General features: G+C 37.2%; 3 protein-coding genes across 5 annotated transcripts; 1 reads left to right on the plus strand and 2 right to left on the minus strand.

The window, feature by feature from the left end:
* Positions 1-80: 80 nt before the first annotated feature.
* parp9 (poly(ADP-ribose) polymerase family member 9) lies at positions 81-5647 on the minus strand. Of its 2 annotated transcripts, none has more exons than XM_056754146.1 (9): positions 5550-5647; positions 3298-4211; positions 2932-3159; positions 2636-2851; positions 2359-2422; positions 1597-2142; positions 1337-1464; positions 955-1111; positions 81-820 (listed from the first exon to the last, which is right to left on the minus strand). In XM_056754146.1, exons 2-9 carry the CDS (start codon positions 4183-4185, stop codon positions 531-533), a joined length of 2517 nt encoding a protein of 838 aa, XP_056610124.1. In that variant the 5' UTR covers positions 4186-4211; positions 5550-5647; the 3' UTR covers positions 81-530. The 2 variants fall into 2 exon arrangements, with proteins under 2 accessions (XP_056610124.1, XP_056610123.1); XM_056754145.1 differs by lacking the exon at positions 5550-5647 and adding an exon at positions 4547-4686.
* parp14rs1 (poly(ADP-ribose) polymerase family member 14-related sequence 1) lies at positions 4673-13885 on the plus strand. 2 transcript variants are annotated; one of them, XM_056754142.1, is made up of 19 exons: positions 4673-4760; positions 4875-5161; positions 5395-5498; positions 5585-5618; positions 5776-5880; positions 6109-6333; positions 6689-6916; positions 6997-9251; positions 9355-9588; positions 9664-9885; positions 9973-10051; positions 10166-10312; positions 10608-10670; positions 10827-11003; positions 11603-11809; positions 11943-12605; positions 12706-12848; positions 12977-13151; positions 13288-13885. In XM_056754142.1, exons 2-19 carry the CDS (start codon positions 4981-4983, stop codon positions 13566-13568), a joined length of 5523 nt encoding a protein of 1840 aa, XP_056610120.1. In that variant the 5' UTR covers positions 4673-4760; positions 4875-4980; the 3' UTR covers positions 13569-13885. The 2 variants fall into 2 exon arrangements, with proteins under 2 accessions (XP_056610120.1, XP_056610121.1); XM_056754143.1 differs by lacking the exons at positions 4673-4760; positions 5776-5880 and having other exon boundaries at positions 4969-5161; positions 13288-13884.
* A 723-nt stretch (positions 13886-14608) lies between these two features.
* esyt3 (extended synaptotagmin-like protein 3) lies at positions 14609-27133 on the minus strand. The gene is made up of 23 exons (XM_056754144.1): positions 26525-27133; positions 25845-25886; positions 25608-25742; positions 25263-25339; positions 25036-25105; positions 24462-24551; positions 24301-24356; positions 23309-23429; positions 23010-23186; positions 22811-22893; positions 22223-22271; positions 21753-21842; positions 21494-21556; positions 21304-21363; positions 19452-19523; positions 19280-19366; positions 18968-19117; positions 16125-16501; positions 15923-16021; positions 15705-15836; positions 15524-15629; positions 15134-15183; positions 14609-15049 (listed from the first exon to the last, which is right to left on the minus strand). The coding sequence occupies exons 1-23, from the start codon at positions 26834-26836 to the stop codon at positions 15010-15012; spliced, it is 2538 nt and encodes an 845-aa protein (XP_056610122.1). The 5' UTR covers positions 26837-27133; the 3' UTR covers positions 14609-15009.
* Between the last annotated feature and the right edge of the window lie 386 nt (positions 27134-27519).

The raw sequence follows: 27519 nt of genomic DNA on the forward strand, positions 1-27519 counted from the left end.
ACATTAGTGTGAATTAACATTCTTTAAGGAAAATTGAAGCTCAGAACCATGAACCAAAAACTGTAATCATGAGAGAAATGTTGGTTTTAGTGGGCATTTATTTAATTATTTTGTCAAACCACAAAAATATAGTATTAGAATCATTTTGTCTTTATCAATTTAGTGATTTAACTTTATCCTAAACAGTTTGAAAACAAAAAGCTTTTCACTAATTTAACACCAGTATATATCACATATCCCATTACTCAATAAATACAACGAAAATATCCACAGCTGAAAGGAATCATAAGAAATTAAGAGAAGGACACGTCTAGGTTAAACATGTTTTAAAGAATGAACTAGTCAATTATGATTGCTTATTAGATAATCTCATTAAATAAGTGATTTAGACTATTTAAGTGCAAAGATCTATTTTCTTTATTTACCTCACTGAAATTGTTTAAAGATGTAAAGCATTTTCTCCTGATTTACTGTGAAATGTTTTGTTATTGCATGTTCCTCGAACAAAACTCATTAACAAATATCTAAAGCTACACAGCTGAAAGGGTTGGTTTTCCACATATAATCAGGTATTGTGGAAGAGCTTGTTGACCATTGAAGATCACATGAGTGTTTTCTTTGTCAGTCAAGCTGTCAAAGCGTTTCAAAGGGTCAGAACCCATGACAGGGGGCAAAATAAAATCTGGTGAACCAATCACTGATTTTCCAGTGAGAACTTGAGCCTGAATGATGTAGATGTACTCTTCGTTCTGTCTGTTCCATAGCTTCAACGCCCGGTCCAGTCTACTGCTGAAGTATATACCACTTCCATCCTTTTGCTCTACAAATATACACACATAGACTTTTCTTTGTACTTTGTTCTTTTTCTATCGAAACATATCACAACTAAGCCTTCAAATAATTTACTATTAAACAGTAGTAACGTGAAAAATAGAATATTGCATATAAGCTTACCTGCAGGTGGTGCGAAATCTTTGTGAAAGCCAACTCTGCAGATGAGATCACAGAACTGAGCTGACACGCACTGGTACAGATGCTCCGGTTTATCTTTTATTCGCATCCTGTTCAGCTCAAAAATCTGCTGCAGGGCAGCATTCTCGATTTTCTCCACCTGCAACAACAAGTGTAACCACATTCCATTAGAAGCTTATATTTAAATAACATTGTGCTTAACTTCTTGTTGTCAACTTCTTGTGATTTAGTTATTTTTTCTGTACACAATAACCTGATGTGTTATAGTCTAAGGTTTATTCACCTTGGGGCAAAATGAGAATTAATTGCATTTGAATTAGTCATTAGAGTGAAAATGTAATTTTAGTTGCCCTCATCTGCTCACCCTGATGGTACATAGTCCACAGTCTTTGACTTTCCTTTCCATTTCCCAAAAATCTTTCCCATCCACAGGAGTTCTTGCATAAAATGAATTGCTGTCTAGATGAAAAGGGTTGTAATCCTTAAACATGCCTGTGTTGAAAGAGAAAAAGACTGTATCAGATGTTAAGAATCATAAACTGAACATGAACTCAAACATTGCTAAGAAACATTATTTCATACTTTCAACTGTAAATATCTACAAAATTTACAACAAAAACATACATGTCCTTTCCACGCTGCTTGTCTTTCCAAAGATGTCAACCACAAACTTGCTCTTAAGGTTGACTTTGATATTATAGTCATCCAACTCAATTTCTTTGTTCCGTGCCAGATAGGATTTCTCCAAAGCTGCATTGACTTTCGGTGGCCATGGAGCAGCTTTACACTGCCAGCGAACCACAGAATACAGAAGATCGCTCTCTTCATCTAAAGCAAAGTCTTTTTGGGCCTGACAAAGCATGGATTCCACTTCAATAGCTCCACAGCTGACAGGGATGGGTTCTCCAGTGATAATTATGCCACCGTTACCATTCTTGAAGAAAACTGTGATGTGTACACCAAGCAATGTTTGAAGCGACAGCAGGTTTTCATGGTCTTTTTGGCCAAAATAAATGACATAGTTATTCATAATAGTTATTGTGCCATTTCGTGGGCCCAACATATTCATTATCCATGCTTGTGCCTCTCTGAGAGCTTCCTTGGAGACACTGCTGATCTCAAGAGTCGGTGTTTCATTTCTTTTGGATTCATTGGTTGCAAAAGCAGAACCTGAAAACATTTATCATGATTTAAGAACTTCAACACCAGATTAACTTGCCAATGTTTTGTTAATGCCTAAAGCCAACAATATCTCTGAATGTACATCAGCAACTGAGCAAAATAAAAGTTAAAATAAAGTATAATATACATAATCTGTGCAATACTGTACAGTATGTGTGTAAAATCATAGCTATTATTGAATAGTATAAAATATGCTTTGCTCACTTTGTGGCATGGCACTGTCAAACTTCATCTGTCCTTTCACGCCATCAAGCTTGTTTTTGAAAGCCTGAAAAACCAACAGTAAACTCATGTGCAAGTTTCTTGTCTGATGAACTCCATCCTAATTTATTTGACTTACCATGTTGCACATAATATTTATTATGCATTCTCGATTTCTTTGTATTACTTAACATAGTACAGACATTAAAATCACAGTCAAATGACATGTTATTGTTAAATAATTAGTTTGTATTTTATATAATCAATGAGTAGAAATTACCTCCATCATTTCAATATCTTTTGGGAACACAACAAAGTTTATGTCGAGTTTCTTTCTGGAGTTCTTATTGGCAAATTCTGCCACAGCTTTCACCATGATTTCGGCAACCTCCTGTTTATGAAAGCCCAGATTTCCAGTACCAATAGCTGGGAAGGAAATGGACTTGTGTGCAGATACAGCTTTCATCAAACAATTTAAGACCACTTCGTAGAGAATCTAAAGGCAAAAGGCAAAAGCTTCTTACAGGCTGTCTCAGGTATAAAAATGGTGTGCAGAATTGTTGAAATCAAATCTACCTGTTTGGCTCCAGACCCAGACCTTAATGTGCATACAGTGTGATAGACTGCAGCACAATTCAAGCTATGTCCTTTAGTTACAAAAACGTCACCACTTGCAACAAAGTGTTTCTTATTTTTGTAAAGCTCCTCTTGAATTTTTTGGCCAGCTTTCTCGAAAATAGCTTTCGAAACAAGCCCCATGGACAAATCCAAGTTATCGGAGATTGTATTCACAATTACATCAACCTATGAAAAAGAAACAAAGTGACAAGAAAGCGAGAATATCAATCTAATCATGCGTGATATTTTTTATATTTATACATTTTAGGAAGACAAGTTGGTAAAGAACAGTTTTTTTTAAATATCCTACTTTCTCAGCCTTACCATTTGCTCCTCAATTAACCCCTTTGTGATGTGCAGTGTTACATTTCCAAACTGGAAACTGTTGCCTGAAGTGAAACTTTGGTCTCTGCTTGTCACAGCTCCACTGTATGAGCCTGTGATATTGGGCGCTCCAAGAATCTCCTTACAGGCTCTTTCCATTTCTTGGACAGTGGGTTCATCATTATTTACAAGATTAATTTCAACAACCCTGCCATTGAATCTATTACGGTCATTATAGTCTTGTACATTTTGTACAATAATATTTGCACAGAGATGTCTGGGGAAATTAAAAAGGCCAGAACTTATAGCAGGAATTGCAACAGATGATAGCTTTCCAAGTTCAACTACATCTAGGATGCTCTTAATTGTTTTATGCAAGATGGGAGCGAATCGTTCAACATCCCATTTGGTTGGATTTGAGGGTAGATGGGGTCCCACAGCGTGTATGATGTTTTTACATGGGAGATTTCCAGCAGGAGTGGAAACAGCTGTACCAGTTGGCACTTTTCCCTGTTTTCCTATAATTTTATCACTCCACATCTGGATCATTGGTCCCCCAGCTTCACATAATGCTAGCGCAAGACCCGCTCCATGATTAAGCCCTTCATTAGCAGCATTGACCACAGCATCCACCTTATGACGTGTTAGATCATCTTTCCAGACTGAAACTTTCACTCCTTTGGATAGCTTTTTGAAGTACCTCAATTCAGGAGCTGAAAAATTACTTGCATTACTACCAGAGGAGTCAGAGTCATCCAGATTGTGAATAATAGCCGTGCAACCAAATTTTGTCTCAACAGCTTTGCAAAATGCATCTCTACAATGTCTCAGAACAGCACACTGCTCTGGAACCAGTGGAATGGGTGCTATGTTACTCATGGCCTGCATTTCCCCTCAGGACAAGAACCTAATTCCTGGTTGAGAAAACAGACAATCATTAGCGAACTTGAAATAATGTAAGGCTTGAAATGTTTAACCTACGATAACAAAAGAAGCAATCCCTTTGAAGTACACAACTTCTGAAAAATAAATGTTTACGTCATGTGCATGCTAACAGCTTATATTAAATCAACTAAGCTCTTAAAATAGTATAAACATGTAAACATTCTTTCTGCAACCCAAACACAAATTGATGGATAGTGATGATTAAAAGATTAACGTTGCAAGCGAGTTTGACTGTCCAAGTCGCTCCCTGTTAACATTTGCATACATTTTGAGTCTGTAAAATCATAAACAACTCATAAGTTACCTTATATGTTGACAATCTTTGGTAAAACTCCAGAAGTAACGTTAGATTTTCTTGTTCAAATTGTTTATAAAGACGGTCGTCGAATAATCGAAAGCGAAAGAGGCGTACATTACAAACGACGATGTCCTTAAACACCGAATGATTTACGATTTACTTGAAACCTAAACGTATCCTCTCGCCCTTTGGTTTATGGGCTGTTCGTACGTCCCTACACGTAAGTTATTTAACTTAAGTTACTGTAGTAAACGACGGTTTAAAGGTTTCGAGAAAATCTATCTAAAGTCACTAAACTAGTTTCTCCTTGATCTGGTTTGTTTTTTTGTTTCAGGAGTGTAGGGGAACTCCGCCTGTTGCTTTGCAAAATAATGAGAAATCAAAAGTGAAAGTTAAATAAAGTTAGAAACTGGCGGACACATCCGTTACAGGCAGTCGATATGGCGGACGAGTTTCCATATGCGCTCTGCGTGGAGGGCCAGTGGAACCCCAAAACTCCCAAAATAAAGAATAAACTGACCATCTACTTTCAAAGTAAGAAATCGGACGGAGGAGACTGCGTGGTTGATAGTGATGATGCCGACGGACGAAGAGCAACTGTACGATTCAGAGAAAATGAAGGTAAAGTAACAAAAAATTCTGGCCTTTATCATTTTAAACATATAAAGTTATTATAAAGTGTTACGAATACGTTTCTCAATTCATAGCGAAATAACAAAATGAAAACTCTGGGTGGGTGGAGCCCGATAATCGAAACTTAAGTTTGCGTTCACAAAGAGAAAAATAATGACGATAACATTTATAACGTATTACGTCTTTAACACATTAACGTTTATGTGTCTCTATGTGCGCAGTGAGACAGCGAGTTCTGCAGAAAAACACGCATGAGTTGAAAATCGGTCAACAAACTTTTAAAATGACTGTCGGACTTCCGCCATCAGAAGCCTCAAAACCTGACGTGAGTATAACATGTCGGAAGTAGAAAAGTTTGAAGGGTAATAAAACCTACGTTCATTTGAGTAAGATCGAAACTTTATTTCTCAGGAATCTGCGTCTTTGGGCAGCGAACTTTCATCAGGTGAGTCCTTCATTTGCTCTTTCAAAATAAACGCGCTGCCCCCTGCTGGTCAGACTACGTGTATACCCTCCCTACAACACAATCTTCATTCTAAGCGTACAGTTATTGTAAATACATTAACTGTAATAATGAACTTTATTACATATTCACCACATAGAACCAATCAAACAGTCAGTGGATTTGGAAATGAACAAAAGGAAGGCAGAACCGTGTTCAGTGCAGCAGCCTTCAACACTAGACCTCAAAAAGCCAAGGCTTTTGGGTCAGTGTCATTTCAAATTATACCTCATATATATACCAATACACCAAGAGTAGTTTACCTCATATGATACTATATGTATTATGTGAGTTAAGCTTTTATTAGTCCGCTCGTTTTCATCTGCCGTATATCTATAAGTTGATACTGAACCTTAAATATCTTGATATACATTTATTAAAGCTGATAAATGCCCGTTTATAGTTCTCGAAGTGAATCATGTTTTAAATCCAGGTGAACTGAAAAGTGAAGGGCAAGAGGAGGCTGAGCCAATTGAGGAGGAAGAAGAAACCACCTGTAGACAAGCTGTAATTGAAAACATTCAAAATGTTTCACAAGATTTTCTGGTAATGTTGGTGGAAAATGTGCTCAATGGAAGTACTGACGAATCAGAAGAGTTCAATATTGAAGTAATTCCAGAGATCAACTGTGGAGTGGTGACATTCTCCAGAAACAAGGGTAAGGCTCAGTTATTTAAAGGCGCATGTTGAAAATACACAGGTTAAGAAAGCTTGATTGTTTATCTTGTTTGACCTTACACAAAGAAAATATTTTTCTACCTACTAACGTCAATATATTTAATATATATATATGTATTTGGAGAATATAGAATAAAACTCTGTTATTATATTTCGATGTATTGAATAATGTGTAAGGAATTGTAGCTTTTTATATACTGAAAAACATGATCACTTGGTTCCAATATGTGTAAATGTTAATAAATTGTGTTATATTTTCCAGTCTATTCCCCTATTTTAGTTTCTAAAGAGTGTAATTTTCCTATGTGGTGACTTATATGAAATTTGTTTCATAGATCTACAAAACTTCATCATGTCCGGCTCAGGCAATACAATCATGAAAAAGAAAAATATGACTATCCGATTACTTGAAATGACATCAAAGGTGAAAGCCGAAGGTTTACCTCCCAATACAGTTTCTGAAGTCCTTGTGCTATACTTTGAAAGATTTGGGGAAGTAGAGGATGACGTGGTTATGTTTGAAAACGAGCAATCAGCAATAATCACTTTTAAAGATCTCAAAGGTACAAAGCACTTACATTTGAACTATCAGCTTCATTTATTTTCCGAATATACATAAAATATCAAATGTTTCCTTTTGTAGATGTTTGTCACGTCATCACTGTGCCACATCATCTTAAAAAGCAGCCCTTCAGAGTACTGCCATACTATGAAACTTTGCAAACAGCTCTTTATGGTAAAAACAGACCCAGCCTGAGACTTCCAGAGGAATTTACTGAAAACATAGATCCGACTTTATGTCATCACTTAAACAAGAGCCAAAAATCTCTGGATGTGATCACCCGAGCTATGTCCACTTCTTTTTGCAAGCTGGATTTAAGATCGCCAGCAGTCAGCATCACTCCTTTGCCTTCCCTTCTTCACCAAGGCGGGCAAACAAGAACACTCATCCAGACTTGGCGAGAAAACACCTCCACCTTGTTCTCAGCATCAATCTCTAACTTCAAATCCTTTGAGCTCCACATTCAAAAAGATGCATGGAGTGAAATAGAACCTGAAATTAAGAAAGCAGTATCAGCGGCACCAGTAACACTCGTTCCCGAAGAACATCGGGGAGCAATGGCTGTAGTCGGCTTGAAAGAAGATGTGATCAGAATTGAGACCGTTCTTGAAAACATTGTTGAGACCGTCACTAAAAGGATCCAAAGGGAGAAGGGAAGTGTGACAGAAGACATCGATATGTCTCCATCTATTCACAAGATTGTTTTCTGTGATGATGTGAAGCAGAACATTTGTAACACATTTCCAGAACTGGAGATCAAATACCTTGCGCACAATCAAAAGTTAACACTCTACGGACTAAAAACTGAAGTGCTGGAAACAAAAAATAAAATACTAGAGGATTTTGTTAGTTTAATCCGAAAACCAGTGGAACTACATCAATCTCTTTTAGACTTTTTCCGTAACAAAGACCTTGAGGAAATTAGCACAGTTTTGTTTTTTACCAAAAGGATCAATGTAGCATTGGAGGTTAAAGACGAGAGAGCCGTGCTTATTGGTAAAACAGACATGGCTTTGAAGGACGGTGAGAAACAAATTAAAACACAGCTGGGTCACCTGAGCTTTGATGTAGAAGATGCTAGTGTTTTGAGTAGATCAGATTGGCAAGACCTCATCTCTAACATTAAAAACAAAGAATCAAGAGTCACAATACAGACGACTGTCAACCAAGTGCTCATTTCTGGCTTTGCCCCGTTCATTAAAGACGCTGAAAAACAGTTACGTGATTTTGTTCAGGAAAACTCTTGCATTGAGAAAAGCCTAAAGGCTCACAAGACCGTGATCACATTCATAAAGGATCATAAAACGCAAGACTGGTTGGAGGAGGTGAAAGGGAAAGTCATCGTGCAATTCAAAGATGATAACATTCTGATCAGTGGGCCGAGATTTCATGTCTCTCACTATGTGCCCATGTTTGAGAAGCTGCTCACATCTACACATCACTGCATCATGAAAATAGCCAAACCGGGAGCGAAGAAGTTCTTCAAAGAAAAAGAGTCCATTTATGTTCCATTAGCCTTGGCGAAAACAGGTTGTCTGGTGCAGTTAATGGATGAGGACGATCACCAGGGTCCAGTCAAATCAGCCAAAAAGCATGTTTATCTATTTAAAACACCGGATGGTGTGGAAATCACAGTTAACAAAGCGGACATGTGTACATTTCAAGCTGATGCGATAGTCACCGCCAGCAATGAGGCTCTCGTCCTGGATGGAGGATTAGCGAAGGCGCTTTCTAATGCTGATGCTAATCTTCAGGATGCCTGCAAACAGTATGTCTCAAAGAAGAAGGTGAGGGTTGGTGACGCTGTCATCTTGGACGCTGGAGGACGCCTGAGATGTAAACACGTCATCATGGCGTTAGCACCGCAGTACAGCACTGCCAAACACGAGGAGGCAGTGGGTCTTCTGAACAAAACGGTTAAAAAGAGTTTGAATCGGGCCGATCAGGAAAACTGCCAGTCTGTGGCGATCCCAGCCATCGGCTCTGGCGGGTTTCAGTTTCCTCCGGATCTTTGCGCAGACACCATTGTGAAATCGATTAAAGAGTTCTACGAATTTGTCGGGGACAGCGTTCTGAGGACCATACACCTGGTTGACAATAATGATGTAACAGTTCAAGCTTTTGAGGCTGCTGCCAAGAAAATCTACGGAGTCAGTAAAGTTGGTCTTGGGGCAACTGGGGGAAGTTCAAGCAGCAAACAGCAAAGCCAAGCCAAAGCAAGTTCTTCTCAAAGTCAAGTCCAGAGTACTGCAACCTCTCAAGGGGCATCGCAGAGCGTTCAAACAAAAGAAGGTCTAACCATCAGCCTTATGAAAACAAACATTGAGGAGACAACCGTAAGTTTACTATTTGTTGGAAACTGCACACATCTGAATATTTTTTTATACATGTTTTTATTTCCAAACAATCAAGTGTAAATATGTTTCATTTTTTGTACAGATGGATGTTGTTGTGAATACTCTCAGCAGCGACTTGAATCTAGGTGTAGGAGCTGTTTCAAATGCTATTTTGAAAGCTGCTGGTCCACAGCTTCAGGTTCTGCTCAATCAGCAAGCCACAGCCCCAGCAAATATTGGGGCAGTCATTGTAACAGTAGGTGCAAACCTTAAGAATAAAGAGGTGTTTCATGTCGTTGCACCGCACTGGAATCAGGGACAAGGCAATGAGCAGAAGGTATTGCTGAGTGATTTATACCTAAAAAGTCAGCATTACCAACAGGGGTAAAATGTCTTTCTTCTCTTTGAGCAGGTGCTGGAAAACATCATTGATGAATGTTTGAATCAGGCAGAGCAGCGTCAACGGAAATCTATAGTATTCTCTGCTATCGGTACAGGAAATCTGGGATTTCCAAAACCACTGGTGATCTGCTCAATGCTGGAATCTGCTCTTAAGTTTAGCAGTAAAAGAAGCACAAAGAACGTGCAGGAAGTAGCGTTTGCTCTTCACCCCAAAGATACACAAACCATCCAGGTACCTGACGTCATCATTTCTGCCTTTCCCAAATTTAACGCTTTTCAAATTTAAATTATTAATAATAAAGTGTGTCTTCTTCAATAGGTATTTACAGATGAGTTCAACAAGAAGTTTACAGTCCAGTCCGCCTCAACCAATAACCCCACACAACAGCAGATCCCAGGTGCCCCAAACATTGAAGGACTCAAGCTTGTTAAATGGATGCCATGTTATATTGACATGTGGTCTTTTTTGTCACTTTTATCAATATTTCTGTTATATTTGTATTATATCACAGGGCCCTTCTCGAAGGTCACAAGCAAATCTGGAATTTACGAGACTATAGTGGGAGGAGTAACACTTCAGGTTCTATCTGGTGAAATCACTGCTGAGAAAACGGATGTCATTGTGAGCTCCACCAATAAAGAGTTTACACTAAAAGCAGGTAAAGTTAACTGACGTTATCTATATATCCTACTCGTGATTTTTAAATTTTTCACTTAAAGTGGATCATCTTTTAAGACTGAGATCATGTTCTAAATAGTATTATCATACATCGGATAAACATTTATACATGATGAACATTTGTTAGATTAAAAAGCTTAAAGCCTCTCTAAAACGTCTGCTGAATGGCATTTTTTAGGACATTCCACAAGGAATTACCTTCATTCATATAGATATTTGAAAAATGTGTGTGTGTGATCAGAGATAATGTTTATTTATAATGTCAAACTGTCAAGGTGTCTCAAAGGCTATTTTGGATAAGGCTGGTCCAATCGTAGAAGCAGAGTGTGTGCTGCTTGGTAAGAAACATTTGTTATTTTACAATTTTGTGATAGTTAAATAATAAAAGTAATAGATTAAATATTAAGCATAACAAAATAGTTTGCATTTTGCAAATTTTGCACACTGAATTAAAAAAGTAGTGCCTCATAAATCTGATCCATGTGCTTTTCCAGGAACCCAACCCAATAAAGGACAGATAATGACACAAGCAGGAAATTTACAGTGCAAAAAGATCATTCACATTGCAGCACATAGCAATGGTGCTAATATCCTAAAACAGGTTAAAAGGGCTCTGGAAAAATGTGCAAAGGAAAAGTTGACCTCCATTTCATTTCCAGCTATTGGTACAGGTGAGGAAGACAAACACCAGAATATAGAACATGGATATCATTTTTAGAAGCAAATTAGCATTCATAAGCATTCTATTTTTTCTCTTTTGAATAAACAACAAATTTTACTTTAACTTCATCTTACAAATAATCTTTGTACCTATGATATATAAGTTTGAAGTTTGAATTTCAGTTTTTATTCAGGGACAATACAAATTAATCATACATGGAAACTGAGAATTTAGCTGGATTTTGGATTTAGCCAAAATGGGCTAAGAAAAACAAAACAAAAAACAAGCAAACAATATATCAGATAACTATCATACTATACAGTCTAAAAATGTTGGGCTATTTGAACCCAGCTTTGGGTCAAAAATGGACAAACCCAGACGTTGGGTCAGATATAATTATATTCTAGGTTAATTTATCTCAACAGTTCCATTTTTGCCCAAACAATTGGTTTACATAACCCAACAGCCAAATTGACTTGTTAAATCTTTTTTTTATAAAAAAGAGATGACTTTGTTGAAATTCCCTTTTGCAAAGATGGGGTTTACATCGGCTGAATTGTATGTTGTCAATGCAAAACTAACATTTCAAAAAAAATGTTTCTCTCTCAGGACAAGCAGGGCTACTTCCAGGTCAAGTAGCAGATTGCATGATGGATGCTGTGGTGGAAATGGTAGGACAGAATCCTCAGTCTTCTCTCAAGTTGATCCGAATTGTCGTCTTCCAGGCGCCCATGCTCAATGACTTCTACAAGAGCATGCAGAATCGAGAATACACTGTCATACAACAGAAGGACACTATTTACTCAAAAATTAAAAGTATGAATCTCACACATAATAAATAAATGACACATACTATGTCACAATTTGAGCTAAAGCAGCATGGTTTTGAAACTCATTGTCTTGATGAGGCCATTATATGTACAATCCAATTTTATGTTTTGTTTCGCAGCATATGTTTCTACTGTCAAATCATTCTTTACCGGATCTTGGGAGAAAGAAATCAAACAACATGGCGGTAAAGACATTGTCATTGAAGGCATTAAAGTAGTTCCAGCCTGTTTTTCTATCTGTGGCCCAACAAAAATAGTGGTGGATAAAACAAAGGAGTTCCTTGAAAAAATGATCTCCGAGGACCAAGCATTCCATAAAATCACTGACACAGCAATTCTGAGCTTTTCAGACAAAGATCAACAGCGAATCCAGGAAATGCAAAGCACGTCAGGTGTATCTATAAGGCTGGAATACAAAGCCCAAAAAGATTCAGGGAGTTCCCCAGGAGAAGCCACACTCATAGTAGAAGGTCTCACTCGAGATGTCCTGATAGCCTCTCAGGAAATCCAAGATATGCTCAAAAGCGCCAAAGACGATGAGATACTGAAGAAAGACATTGAACATGCGAGTGAGCTTGTGGAATGGCAGTATGAACAGGGAGGCCAATATAAGAGTTTTGATCAACGTATAAACTTTGAGTTGGAAAAGACCCTGGATAGAGGAGCTGCAGACGTGAAAATCTCTTTCCAAGGTCAGGATTACCAGATCAAACTGCCTGAGGGTCCTGCAATCGACACCGGTGGCAACCAGATGAACATCAGACGCATTGACAAACTGAAAGGTATTGGGTGCATGGCATCATTCATTGACAGAAAATAATAACAATTATAATTTGTTTTTCACCACAAGATTTGAGATTAAATAATGTTATTTTCCATCAGCAACTGAAAGCATTCCACAGCATTGGGGTGCCATGAATCCTACACAGTTGTGCGGAATTTTCACATTGAAAGCAGGAGATGTTGAATACAATGATGTCTTGGGACTCTTCAAGGCCACCTGTGCTGCCCAGAATGTTTTGAAGGTGTGTATTATTTGTTTATTTCTGTCATATTTTGACACTTGACATTTACATTGCAATGAATAAAACAATCAAAAACGGAAAAAAAGGGACAACAATTGTAACATGTTCCACTCCTGTTTCTATCACAGATTGAACGAATCCAGAATCCTGGCATGTGGAAGAACTACCAGAATAACAAAAGTGTCATGGAGCAAAAGAACGGCCATCAAAACAATGAAAAAAGACTGTTTCACGGAACCAGTGAACAGACTATGAATCACATCAACCATAGGGGATTTAATCGCAGCTATGCAGGAAAAAATGGTAAAGGCAACATTCATTAATTTTCAACAATACTATAACAATATGTATATTTATTTACAGCAATAATGTAATATAGTATGTAGTAATATGTGGTAAACGTATAGTACTGTTAATCACTTAGTGTTTCGTCTTACAGCTACAGCATATGGAAATGGTACTTACTTTGCCCTTAACGCCAGCTATTCTGCTAGCAACACATACTCGGTGCCTAATGCTCAAGGACACAAGCACATGTATCTCTGCAGAGTGCTTACTGGAGACTACACTCGAGGAAATTCAGGAATGATTATCCCTCCTCCTAAAAACAACACTGCTGATCTGTTTGACACAGTCGTCGACAACCCTGCCGCTCCGACCATTTTTGTGGTATTCAGGGATGATCAGGCTTACCCAGAATATTTAATAACTTTCACTTAGTCAATGAAGATGAATGATTGCACAGTAAACCTAAAGTGCCTTAACATATAAACTAAATAAAGTCAAAATCTGGCAAAAAGCACTCTTGTATCTGTAGTTTAAAGGGCTATGATTGGTAAAGAAATTGTAAAATGCATAAATATATTAACCACTCCCATTGATCAATTTACCTGAAGAGCCACAACACTGCATATTTTGTATGTTGAGCTCATTTATTATACTTGACTGTGGGTCGAGTTCTGTTCTGATGTACTGAATTTCTAATGTGAATCTTTAACAGAAACGTTACAGAACTGTTCGCTAAAAACAAAGCACTTTAAATAAAGGTTTACACACCTTTAAATGTTTTATTGTCATTTTTTGCAGGTACACCCCAGTCTATTTACATATACACAACTTTAACGAAATACTTTTAATATCCAGATAAGACGGTCACCTTATTCGTTAAAATCATTAAAGCTAGAACAAACAGGTTCTCAAACTGCTGGATAATATTATAAAGAACTATTACATATTATTCACATACAAGCCAAGCCTTAGACAGGTAAAATGCACTTAATAGGGAAGATTTTTTGAAAGGCACGTTCCCGAGGAGATCAGTTAGGTAATAATGTTTTTATTGTCTACTCTTGTTTTACTATTTACAAATATATAAATATAAACCAGTCTAGTTAAATGTTTCTAATTTCTATGTGTTGTAAATGTAAATCTATATGCTGTTAACCAAAATACAAAGCAACCAAATACAATACAAAGTTTCAAATATCCGGATCTAGAAATGAAGAGTTTGGTTCCAAATTTTTTTTTTCAAAATTTTTTTTCCCTTTTTTTATTGTGCATTCCAATTAATATCAATCAAACTGCATTTGGTTTGTTTTGATTTAAGCCATAATAACAAACAATACAGCTAACTAACACAATAAAAACAGGATATCGTTATAAAAAACATTATTTTTGAAAATGTAAAAAAAAAAGTGTTATCTCATTTTGGAACCAAACTGTTCAAATATTTCAGCTATCTTAAAAGCTTGTAATAGTGATTTGGTACCAAAAATGTTTTAATTTAAGATAACATTTAACAAAAAACCTATGCGACCTAAACCTGTCACTAATGTGACCTGGAGCATCATGAGAAAAGAAATATAGGATTGATTTAGGAATCACTGTACATATTAAATGATCAGCCCAATCCTCAGTGCCTGATGTAATTCAGTCCCAAAATCCTAAAATGGTTTCGTGTGGGTCATTTTCAACAACAAGAATAAGATGATGCTATATGAGCAATTCACATTTAATGGTCAACATTACTGTATGTTGTCCACTACCATGAGATGAATTTGTTCATTTCATGAGGGAAATGTGAAAACACAAAAACAACAATATAACATTAATAAGGACAGCTGATGAGCTACTTTGTGATTACGAGTTGACATCAGTTTTCTTAGTTTGTCTTCTTGAGCCCAGGGAGAGTGAGTTCATACCTGTTTGATCAGAAAGACAAAAGTTATACATGAACAAGTGAAAGCATATACGCAAGCGTAAAAACGTAAGACTGCTTGACTTACCATTGTGTGGAACCCTTGGTTAGGTCGATTTCAGACAAATCAATCAAAACCTTTAGAAAGATAAATGTTGCAAGAAATGTACACGCTTGTTGTTATCAAATATCACATAAACAACTATTCAACTTATTATATATGGTTTTTTTTTCACTATTTCAACCTTTTATAGCAGTAAACTTTATTGTTTAAAGTGTAATAACACAAAATATTTTGATGTTTTTGTCTATAGTTGCTTTAAATATTTATGAATCACATTGCCTATCCACTTACATTTACATTCATGCATTTGGCCCACGCTTTTATCCAAAGCGACTTACATTGCATTGTATAATCCATTTGTTTCTGACTATGTTCGATCCCTTAGGATTACCACTGAATCACAGGAAAGCTTACCATTCCAATTTCCTTTCGCTCTCTTTTGTGAAGCATTCTATTGTTTTTTACCGCAACATCCAGCTTTCTGCTTCTTGCTTCCTCCAGTGACACAGAAAACTCAAACCTGAGAACAAAGGGTTACCGAGGGTTAAAACAAATTCAAGAAATGGATGGTTAACAGTTTACAAAATACACTTACATCTCACTGAAGTCGGGGTTCACAGACTTCTTTTTCACTTTAGTGCGTTTGCGATGCTTCCACGTTTGATCGGGCAGCAGATACATGCGGACGTATGTATCAGAGCCGCTCTCACTACAGGCGAACAGGTCCCTATGGAGCCATGAGTAAACAGAACAGTTTGTTAATTTCTCTGTAAGCTACATAGAAAAAGAACTAAAAGTAGCATCTTGTCTCACATGCAGGAGTTGACTATCACAATAAGTCGCTTCCTTAAGGAGGCATATCGCAACGTCAGGTCGATCTGTCCAAAGCTGCCCTGATGATTCATGATGGCCCTGTAAAGATCACATTTAAAAAATCATATTAGTCGTTTCAAACCCAAGCATTTCAAAATCTATTTTCACGTTCATTATAATAAAAACACCTGATCATACATACTCTGGATAACGGACATTATCTGACAGATCAAAGCGAGATGAAGCTATGGAGTTTTCTGACAGGAGGCTGTGGGAATCATATCGACGCATCAGACCTGGTGTATAAGGCTCGGACAGTCGACCCTCTGTGAACGCTAGAGTGCTTGGTCGGTGTTCTTGATACTCTGCTTGGAGATCATTAGCTGGGCTGGGCTGCACAGGTACAGTCTGTGTTCTTGAGAGCGGGACAGATGAAGCTGGCATTTTTTCTTTCTGCCCATTTTGTATGGACTGAGATGAAGTTGGATGCTGAGAGTGAATTTGAGAAGATGAGGCCGTTGGCTGGGTCTGAAGGGTTGGAGTGACAACTTTGGGCTCTAGTTTCTCTTGCGTAAGAATCTAGTTGGGAGGAAACAGATGTGTAGTCATTGTTAGGCAGCATACCAAAATAACAGTCACCATTATAGCCATTTTTTCTCAAAGGTGCAGTAACTTTCTTACGAACTAGGCTCAAATACCTTAATACCGTAACTAAAATGTTTTACATATAAGGAAATGTACAGGAAAATGAGTTTATGCACACTTCTAGCCCTGTAAGGCCATATTATACAGAATAAATTAAGAATGTGTATAAGAATAATTATGTATGGGACGGGGGAGCTCCGCTGGACAAACAAAAAGGCTTCGCTTTTCATCATAATATGTTATAATATACACTGCCCGTCCCAAAAAAAGTCACACGCTCTAGTATTTCATTGGACCGCCTTAAGCTTGGAGTATGGCACGCATTTGCTGTGACATCATTTCGATAAGGTTCTACAACGTCCAGAATGTCAATTTTTTCCCATCCAGAGTTTCATGAATTTTTCGCCAAGATCTTGTATTGTTTTCGGGAGAGTCGGACCGCTGCGCAATGTGTTCTCCAGCACATTACAAAAATATTTTCAATAGGGTTAAGCTGTTGACTCTGTGGTGGCCATGTGTGATAAAAGATGTCTCATGCACGCTGAACCAATCTTTCACATTATGAACCCAATGAATCCTGGCATTGACATCTTTGAATATGCCCGTTCCATCAGGGAAGAAAAAACTCATTAATGGAATGACCCCTGCTGCGTTTCCCGAAACCTTCTTAACGCTACATACCGTAAGTCTCTTAAGTTATACCTTAAGCTGTACCTTATCGTTAATATGTGTTTCTCGAAACCTTCTTTGTTAAGTATAACTTCTGTAAGTCATACTTTCGTAAGGTTGGTGTGGATCGCTCTTAGCTATACCTTATCGCCTTCGATGGTTCATACCGCTATGCAAAAAGCTTTTGACCATCGCAGTTTAATTTCACATATGAAATTTTGTTTAAAATTCAATTTATTATTAAATTAAAATTTTTACTTTAACTCAGTTTTAATTTTAAAAATAAGATACTCTGGTGTAATACACTCAGTGTTTTCATGAATAAAATGGTCATAAACTGATGGTTGTTAGCGTTTTTAATTACAGCCTATTTTCCCAAGGCACATCAGCTGGCAAACCATTTGACAGGAAAGGTGTACTCTATATACAGTTGTGCTCAAAAGTTCTTACCTATTATTAGTTACATCTAGGTTGTGACTTTTTTTGGACGGGCAGAGTGTATTATGTAAAATAATATTTAAAAAAGAAAATATTCACTACCGCTCAATAGGTTTGGAAAACTTCTCATTATCTTTAAAAAACTTGTGATCTGAAGGTGTCTTGCTTAAATGTCTGAAATCAAAATTCAAAAATTGAATTTTACATTTCTCTCATTTCAAAACCAAAATTTCATTTAATAATTTTTTTCAAATTAGACAATTTAGAATGATGAAGAAAGAACAGCCAAAAAGAGCTAGAAAAGATGGATAATCCTTAAATATTGTTTAAAAAGCATCTCGGGGTGAAACCTCAAGAAGCTTGCTAAAAGTTGATAAAAGTTTTATCTTTTCCCCATAGTTCAATTTGTTTTGTTTCATAACTTTGATAGTATTAACTTTATTTAGTATCCTTCTCAAATGTGGAAAAAATATTATTAAGTGTTCTAAAACTATGCATTTCTTAAATGTTCATATTCAGGGCTAAAACGAATCTTATAGTCTGTTTTAGATGTAATGCAATGTCTATACATGATTTGGGGTTCAAAATCGCTTTATTTTCCACATTCCATGCATTTTTGTATCTCCTCTTTGCCTCGGCCTCTCTGAAGTGTGCAGATTTTTTACAAAGCTCTTTGCTCTCATAAGCGCTATGATGGGCCAGTTGTGCAGTGTGTAGTGATTGGTTCGAATACCGCAAGAGTGTGAGGGAGATGTAACGCCTCTTACCATATTTGGAACATTAGGTTCAAAAGCAATTGTACTGACAGTACTTGCGTATACATTTGGGCAGTCTTAGTCAACTCATACCACGTATTGACTTACATTTGTGGGGGTGTGGTTACATGAGGCGTTTCAGGCAGGTCTGGGTGAACATTTGCTTTAAATAGAATGCATATTTTGTTCTGACACAATTTTATGTGTCTAACACATGCATGGGCAACAGAAAAACATGTATTTTGTGCCACATGACCCCTTTAAGACTTCAGTCGTATCTGCCAAATTGAAGTGAGATCAAGCTATCGAGTTCTACAAGACAACAGTATTTCTTACCTGGTCATCTCATGGGCAAAGACAGGCTGAGATCACGTAAATGAAGACTACCCTGTTATTGGTCAATCTTGCTTACAGTATAAATCATTCACAGCTGAATGCATTTCAAAGCATTTTCAAAGTGGCATCAGAAACTGTAAACTTGTGCTTTGTGTGTCGCTCCATTAGTGCAGCAGAAATGAATGATTTAAAGTTCACTCACCCTGAGAACAGCTTTTATCTTTATCTGGCTATTGGCTCCTGAGCGCTCAAGCTTGAAGCGCTGATCCAGCATCATATCAGATATATGGAGCAGTCGGACCAGTGGCAGAGTGAGCTGGCCCAGTGAGTTTTTCTTCTCATTTTCTTTCACCTGAGAGAGACAGAAGTATTTAATATCTAATACTATGAGGCAGACATGCTGAAAACATGCCAGCCCATAATTTATCCTGTTATTTACAATTGTTTGTTATAACTAAAGAAGTATCATGTTTGTATACAGTAATCACGAGTTACAATTTGAATACAGGTTTACCTCAACGTTCAACACCTGGCGGTTCACATTGTGGACAAAGAATACAAAGCATTCTTCATAAACAGGGTCTTTTGAGGCATAAACGACCTAAGGAAAAATCACACATCTTTAAATATATGAGGCACTGCGTAGGAACTCGAGAACATTACAATATTCCCAAAAATTGACATACCTTGCTTTTCTGACACTGTTTATCTATAGTAAACTCGACATATGAGTTTGGCTCGTTGGTTTTTCTGGTGAGCTACAAATTAGAATGAACATGATGTAAACAAACGTCATCATTTGTCCCTTTTAAGACATATTTTCCCACCCTTTGGAATCTGTGCAATAAAGATTTTAATAACACCTTGTGATATGTTTATACACATGAGCTGAACTGAAGATAACTCCACTTTATTCATCCAATAACCTCCCAGGTGTTTGAATAACAGGTATTTGAGCCACTGACAGTGAGGAAATATTATAAATAATATACTATAAGAGCATGAAGTTGGTGTTTTACCATTTCATTTGCATAAGGACATTTTCATAGTCAAGCGAGTGGTGTAAACCTGTTTGACAGGTCGTAACGATAACAGATTAGCAGAAACGAAAACCAGAGACGGGACCTTATCTCGTTCACAGTAAAAATAGTTTGATGCCATCTCTCCAATGTACCATTTCACTACAAAATGGCTGAAGACATTCCAAGCACATGACGCAGAGAGCATGAGAAGAAAATACCTAAATATTTGTCATGTTTTAATAAACCTGCTTTGAGGCTTGCTGTCTACTTCCAACAGTAAAAAACAAGACTAAAGATTCTTTAAAGAATGTCAAAACAACCACAGGCCTGTCAAGATATATATTTATCCTTAACCGGAGCCGATGAGAGAGAGAGAGTCGCGACAATGGAAGTTCAGCATGTCACGTGATTCATGGAGCCTTCAGATAGTTCCAAGAAGTTATGTTTACTCTATAAATGCTTTTTTTCTTTCAGTGGTTTTATTCATTGGGTTAAAAGTTTGTCACAATCGGTCTGTTTAGCCACAGCTTGATGACTTCAGAGAACAATATTGAGAGCCACCATGAACCGCCATTGCTGTGAAAAACTGTTCCATTAGAGTCAACAGAGTTAAAGCAACTCTCTCTCTCTCAATGGCTCTGGCCTTAACTTGCCTCTCTGGAATGATTGATTCTGATTGGTTAACTCATTCACCGCCATTGACGATTTATCTTGTCATTTAAAAAAAGACGTTTCCCCGCCAAAGTTGAGTTATTACGGCAATCAGTGTTTGTACTGTTGTACAGCTGGTAGCGCTATTACACACCACTGGGAAAAAGTACAGAATCCCAGAACCTAGAATTTATGTTTTAGTGGATTTTAATGATTGTTCTGTGTGTAATCTGGGCGGAATCTTTGACAAAAAAAATTTTAATTGTCCCAGCTATTTTGTTTTAATCAAAATGAGGCATTTTTGTAGAAACCTTCCCTCATTTACGGAGTGATAAAAAATGAACAAATGAAGATAGAAGAAAACGATTTATTTTGTTTAAAAGCTGAGACTCTGTTCTTTCACTTGACATATTGTTTGTCCATATACTCTTTACAGAAAATTTACTGTGAGCCATATATTTGGGTGAAAATGTTAAAAAACGCTGGTGTAGGTTGGCAACTTTTTTTTTAAAGAGGCTGGCGGCGAATGAGTTAATCATGTCACTAATCACTCTGGTATACCTTAAAAACATGCAGATCTGGAGTCCCACAGCTAAACATTTAACAAAAATACATCTAATAAAAAATGTTATACCTCAAATATATATTTTGTGTTCTTTTTAGGAACCGGAAATGAAGAAATAAACTCAGCGGTAATTAATAGTGACATTTTATTAAAGACTCATATATGGCAAACCAGCAGAATAAAATTACATTTTTAAAATGACAACGTCATATTTAGCCCTTTTAAAACTACCTCTCTTCTTAAAACAGACTAAAAAAGACAGCAATTTTGTATAATAGATAACTTCAGGCCACTTCTTACCCGAGTCTCTTTGGCTGGTTTTCCATGCTTCTCATTGTGGGTGAACTCTCGCTCGTCTTTCTGAGGGCAAAAGTAATAGTAATAAAATGAGAAATTTGAAACAGAGAAAAACATCTTTTCACCTATGTGTGTGTGTGTGTGTGTGTGTGTGTGTGTGTGTGTGTGTGGCATGAAAGGAGGACAGACTTACAGGCAGATTGGAGCCACTGTCTAGGTACACAGAAAGCATTGCACAAGCAAGGCCATCGTATGTCTAAAAAATGTAAATATCAAAGAAATTAGAATTAGATCCACAAGACCACAACTGCTTTGAGTTATTTGTTCATCTGTACATAGTGTATTTTCTAAGAAAATGAGAACTATTTTAACAACATTTTTAACTGTCTGGCATGAGATTACAAATTAATATAAACAAGTAAACAATAAAAATGCAATGAATGCAAGCTTACCTCCTTTAATAGTTCTTGATTTGTGTGCAGAGACAGCCATTGCATTTTTAAATGTAGGTCACCACTCTCGACATCCTCCAAGGTTAACCACTGTTAATCAAACACAAAACACAAAAATGTAATATTTTGAATAACCTCGCAGTCATTTTGTGCCAATACAATGTAAGTCAATAAGGGCAAATAATGTTTTTTGATAGCAACTTTCTTCAAAATATCTTCTTTTGTATTCTGTAGAGGAAAGAAAGTCATCCAGGTTTGGAATGACATGAGTAAATGATGAAAATATTTTTTTCTTTTTGGGTGAACAATCCCTTCAAAGAGTTAAACTACAATATGGCATTCCTATCACATATCATAATCTACATATGCAAAACAACGAGGTATTACCATGGTATAAAACGTGATCATACCACTGTATCGAATAGTACGACTTTATCCTAGTGTGTCTATAGACTCTGATCAAAGCTCACCTCATCAAGCTCTTTCTCTCTCTTCACTTCCCCACAATCCAGACTGTACCTGTGGCAGACAGTCCAACATATCACACATCACATATTTTCTAAATGCTTACCATCATTTCCACACCAATGCTTACCAAGACTTTCTTCGCTTTTAAGGGATACTTCACCCAAAAATGTCAATTCTGTCATCATTTACACACATTCGACTTGTTTTCCTAATCTGTATAAATATCTTTGTTCTGATGAACACAGAGAAAGATATTTGGAAGAATGCTAATAACCAAACAGATTTTGCCCCCCCTGACTACCAGAGCAGGAACAAATACAATGGTCAAAAATGCCCCAGAACTGTTTGCTGTCCTACATTCTTGAAATGTCTTCTTTTGTGTTCAACAATCCTACTATTGGACTCAATGGGGGCAAGGTCTGTTTGGTTAGAAGTATTCTTCCAAAAATCTTTCTCTGTGTTCATCAGAACAAAGAAATGTATACAGATTTAAAACAATTTGAAGGCAAGTAAATGATGACAGAATTCAGATTTTTGGGTGAAGCATCACTTTAATTAGCATGAAGGGTAAAATAATGCTCATGACATACCTGCCCAAAAAGTCATCAGCGTCCGTGTCTTCATCATACACTTCCACCTCTAATTCTTGTCCAGGGGCTTCATGAATCACAAACTATTCAAAGCAGATAATGTTGGGAAGTCTTAGCATTTCTTATTTCCAATTTGAAACAGGCTGTGTTTGTATTGGACAGATGGATTGAGAGTCCTTAAAATGACACCCTCGGTTACCTCATAAACTTCATTCCAGCAAGGATTCAAGGTCTCTTTGATGGTCTTCGTTTTGAATTGTTTGTTTCCCACCCTCAGCACAGTATATGGATCTGACTTGCCCTTCACCAATCCCATCATGTGTGTGTCTTTTGCAACAAGATTCTTTGCCTCCAAAACATGGACCCGTACTACACCCTAAAGATATCAGCAGAAGAACAACGTTCCCACAGCGTTAATGATGCACTATGTGAGGGATGATTACAGTCTTTGTCTGAAACAAACATAAAAAGCAGTGAATAAATCAGTCGCTGTCTTACTCGAGGCAGTGGAAACCTCATTTGGTCAACCTTGACTTGATCGATCAATGGGATGCACATCCGATTAGGCAAAACCATGAGAGAGGCTATGATGTCCACAATAGCTGATTCTGACAGATGGCTAGAGAGGAAACAGAGACTTAGGTTTTCAGGTAAATTTGGGTATAAATATATCTTAGTATAAAACTATGTATTTTCAAGTGACAGGACTACTTAAAACATAAATAAAACATAGTTTTGATTTGTTTTAGATGATTTCAATTCCAACACAATTCCCACATTTACAGTTGTGCTCTATAGCTTTGATGAGTATATTCTAACATTTGCAAAAAAGGAATCAAATAAAGAGTAAATATTTTACTGTCTTCTCCATACATAAAAAACTTTTGTATACACAGAACTTGTATGACAACATTTCCTGTTTTCAAAGCTTTTCTGAAGGTATTGGGTGGCTCTACGCAGTTTGTTCTGTCTCCATTATTTGTTTAGGCCCTGTAGCTTTATTTTGACCTAGTTGCTCATGCTGGTATAACCAGGTTATGAATCTTACTCGCACGAAGCAAATGCATGTTGCTGTAGCTGACTCCAAACTAAAGGAATAGTATATATTATATAAATATTTTATTACCTAACAGTTATTATCAGTGCAACAAACTTTAACATTCTGATTTCTACCTTATAAGGTTGCTAAAGGTCCAATTTTTCATTTTTTGGAGAATCTATTGACAGAAATGCTATATAATATAAATACCCATGTTTTCAGGTGTGTGAAGACCATACATAATGAAGTGTTACACTTGTATGACCTTGAATGAGCTATTTCTATCTACATACACCGTAAATTCGCCATTTTGTTTCTAAATGAATTGAACAAACTGCTCTAAAAAGCACATTTCATAAATACATTGACAAAACGTGACAATATCTTAGCCTGGTGTCAGCCAATGCTGTGTGCTGTTAGAAACAAGTGCTGTTTAAAGTTTATAAGGTACCTGAATGCTGGACTATCCAAAATATTAGCCATTCCGGTCCAATTAACTTGCAGGGTCTAAAAAAGTATATTAAAGACAACAAAAAAGTTAATGATAACAAATTGATTATATTCGTTGTCTCTTACTTAATATAATCAATTGTATACGATATTTATACTTACTGGTCGACGAATGAAAAACATGGTTACTCCACCTACAATGGGTGACTGGCCAATCATAGGCTCAAGAATTACACGTAGCATCCCCTGGAGCTGAAAGAAAAGTGAAAAGAGCTATTTGTCTTGCCATGCAATGCGGTGAAAATGCTCTCAGATGTCCATCCATCCATCCATTTTCTACCGCTTATCCGAACTACCTCGGGTCACGGGGAGCCTGCGCCTATCTCAGGAGTCATCGGGCATCAAGGCAGGATACACCCTGGATGGAGTGCCAACCCATTGCAGGGCACACACACTGCTGTAACTATATTTATTTGTCCAGTTTCACAGACAAGGCTAAAGGCAAGTCTCAGACTAAATGAATGTTTAAACTGTTATTACTAAATATTATTAAAAATATTAACCCCACTAGTCCAGGCTTAAGCTTAGCCTTATGTGTGAAACCAGACCTTTATATCTTAAAGGTATACAGGTTGTAGAAATTGTGTGTTGTATGATAAATAGACTTCTGGAAACCAAACTAAAATACATGAAATACAAGCTTCAAGGTTTTAGTTTAAAATGATGGTTGACTAACCTGAAGCCCTTTCACTCCTACTTTAATAGCAGGTTTAACTTCAGCATCAATATCCACATCAGCCTCATAACTAGATGGAGGGGAAAAAAAGAGTCATGATGACTTAATAGGGACCTCGAACTACATACATCACAGTATGTTATGTGTAAAATTATTTCAAGAACACCACAGTTATATATTAGGTAACAAGAGATGACAATGGAAATGAGACTTGATAGCAAGCTTACAGGATGTTGAGGTCAAGAATGACCTCTCTTGTGCCCAGCTCATGTGTGTACACACGAACCCCTGTCACAGTTGGTGCCTGAAACACAAACAGACAGTTTCAGTTAATACACAGACTCAACAATCTTGACCCAGTGACATTACAAGTATTTACATTTCATTTACATTTATTCATTTAGCTGCCGCTTTTATCCAAAGCGACTTACAAATGAGGTAGCATTTAACACATTTGTGCCAACATACCAACAAAGGTATGCTTACAAGTAGGAAAATGAAGCTAGCAGGAAGGACAAAAGCAGAATTAACAGAAATTTCACTAATCCTTCGTGTGACTACATAAATCTTACCTTCTGTCCCATGTGGACTTTAGTAAAGGCGAAGGTCTTCAAATGAGGGCTAGATGCTTTCACAGAGGGCTGAATATTTTCAATGAGAAGCTTCTCCATGTACATTCCGAAAAACGGCCATGCCTGCTGAAGAATCTGCAATGAACAAACACTTTTAGAGAGATGTGGTCTCAAAAAAAAAGTGTAAACTGTCGGGCAAACACATTTATAAAACAAAGGATGAAGATCTGATTTTACCTTGTTGATCCAAGCGGCCTTCTCAACATCTGCAAAGTGAATCTATTGAGAAAAATTAATTAAAGTTATACACATTTTTAAGAGCATTTGGTGGTGCCGTGGATGCCCATTGCTTATCAAGATGAACCAATAATATCACTCGTGTGATGTCATTTTATTTTTACAGGGCAGGAAATAACCAGACAAACAACTTGAGGCAGTTTTGAAATAGGATATTTTAAATCCCATTAAAGTTTGGGAACTGCAATATAAAACTGGATTATTCTTCAGGGTGAATAACACTGTGGTGCATTTCAAATATGCGTTTCAATCCTACTGCTTTATTAAAGGGTGTGTCAGTTTCTCCTGTCATAAACAATCTTGTAAGTCCTTAAATGGGATGGGCATCATAATTAAGAAACTCAGGTTGATACCTTTGTGTGTGATGTTCCCAAAGCAACAGAACAAGAAGCCACACCTCTGACAATTGCCAACAATGTATTGTTTGGATACTAAGCAATAGCACACTTAGGAGAGGTAAAAGTATTTAATACTAATAGTTTCACTACACTGACTGCATCTTTCTGGTCTCATTTAGTTCATACTTTTGCTCACATTTTTAGGCCTATATTTTAAATAGCATAATCTATATCCAGGTTAAGTTGGATCATTAAGCCCCTTTGTATACCAAGACCACCCACCCAAGCTGGCATGTCCATGGCCTTCAGTTCAGTCTTGATGACGTCCTTCTCGTTTTCCAAGAAATCAATGGCCGTGTCGAGCCTCTGGTCTTTCCATTTGCGGTTCTTTTTCCACATGGTCCACATAAGCATGCTAAGAAGAATCCAGCTGACACTCAGTCCAAAAGATCCGGTCAGATATACGGGATAACTCACGGCCAACGCTCTCACCATGAACATCATAAACTCCATTAACATCTGATTGAGATCGCTTGAACTGAATCCCTCACCAGTGGAGGAGGGCGCTTGACCCTCGCTCACCGCAGCACTCATGTTTACAGAAGCTGATGATTAAATGCCTCGAACAAGTACAAGTGAGAGTCCGAATCGATCATGCATCGCCCTCCCTTCGTTCGTTCGTAGTGTTTGTTGTCGATGAAATCCAGTCAAAAACTTCAAAGCCCACCATCAGTTCGGAAAGGTAAACAAAACATTCACCTAGACGCGCGCAGCATCATCGCAGGTGACCCGTCGCCTTTAGGTTATCTCCGTTGATAAAGCTTGAACGCAACTCGAAAACTGTGATTTTGGAGGTTCGGGACGCTCTCTGTCAGTTTTTGTGAACTTCCGTGTTCCCCATCCATTGCCTTTTTTTACCTGGCACGAAGGTAGACACGCCTAAATTCCACCCTATTCTATTCGTGAGAAATAGCAGACACATAACTTAGTTGACAGACAGGATTTTCTTGCATAAACTAAACAATTGCAGATTCAAAGTGCTATGTGCGAGTGTGTGAATGAACACATCATATTAATTCAGAAACAAATAATTATGTCTTAGAGAGTCCCCTCCGTGATTTAGGGGAATTTATGTTTTAAACGAGAAAAAAAAATGTGGGGTAAAAAAATTGGTGTCATGTGCACCAAAGACACAGTTTGGTGCACATGACAGTAACGTTAACTTGATTATCAGATTTAAGAAATGCGTATATAAATCAGATCTTTGTTTATCTTGC

This window comes from Triplophysa dalaica, chromosome 8, assembly GCF_015846415.1.
Source record: "Triplophysa dalaica isolate WHDGS20190420 chromosome 8, ASM1584641v1, whole genome shotgun sequence".
Classification (NCBI taxonomy): Eukaryota; Metazoa; Chordata; class Actinopteri; order Cypriniformes; family Nemacheilidae; genus Triplophysa; species Triplophysa dalaica.

What these genes read in the sequence shown, in the direction of transcription:
- esyt3 (XM_056754144.1), bottom strand. Translation starts at nt 26,836, where the DNA reads ATGAGTGCTGCGGTGAGCGAGGGTCAAGCGCCCTCCTCCACTGGTGAG. An exon ending in AAGTCCACATGGGACAGAAG is followed by an intron (nt 25,340 to 25,607) that starts GTAAGATTTATG and finishes TTTGTGTTTCAG; the next exon opens with GCACCAACTGTGACAGGGGT. An exon ending in GCTGATGACTTTTTGGGCAG is followed by an intron (nt 22,272 to 22,810) that starts GTATGTCATGAG and finishes TGTCTGCCACAG; the next exon opens with GTACAGTCTGGATTGTGGGG.
- parp9 (XM_056754146.1), bottom strand. Translation starts at nt 4,185, where the DNA reads ATGCAGGCCATGAGTAACATAGCACCCATTCCACTGGTTCCAGAGCAG. An exon ending in GGTTAATTGAGGAGCAAATG is followed by an intron (nt 3,160 to 3,297) that starts GTAAGGCTGAGA and finishes TCTTTTTCATAG; the next exon opens with GTTGATGTAATTGTGAATAC. An exon ending in AAGATATTGAAATGATGGAG is followed by an intron (nt 2,423 to 2,635) that starts GTAATTTCTACT and finishes TTGGTTTTTCAG; the next exon opens with GCTTTCAAAAACAAGCTTGA.
- parp14rs1 (XM_056754142.1), top strand. Translation starts at nt 4,981, where the DNA reads ATGGCGGACGAGTTTCCATATGCGCTCTGCGTGGAGGGCCAGTGGAAC. An exon ending in GACATTCTCCAGAAACAAGG is followed by an intron (nt 6,334 to 6,688) that starts GTAAGGCTCAGT and finishes TTTGTTTCATAG; the next exon opens with ATCTACAAAACTTCATCATG. An exon ending in CTGCCCAGAATGTTTTGAAG is followed by an intron (nt 12,849 to 12,976) that starts GTGTGTATTATT and finishes TTTCTATCACAG; the next exon opens with ATTGAACGAATCCAGAATCC.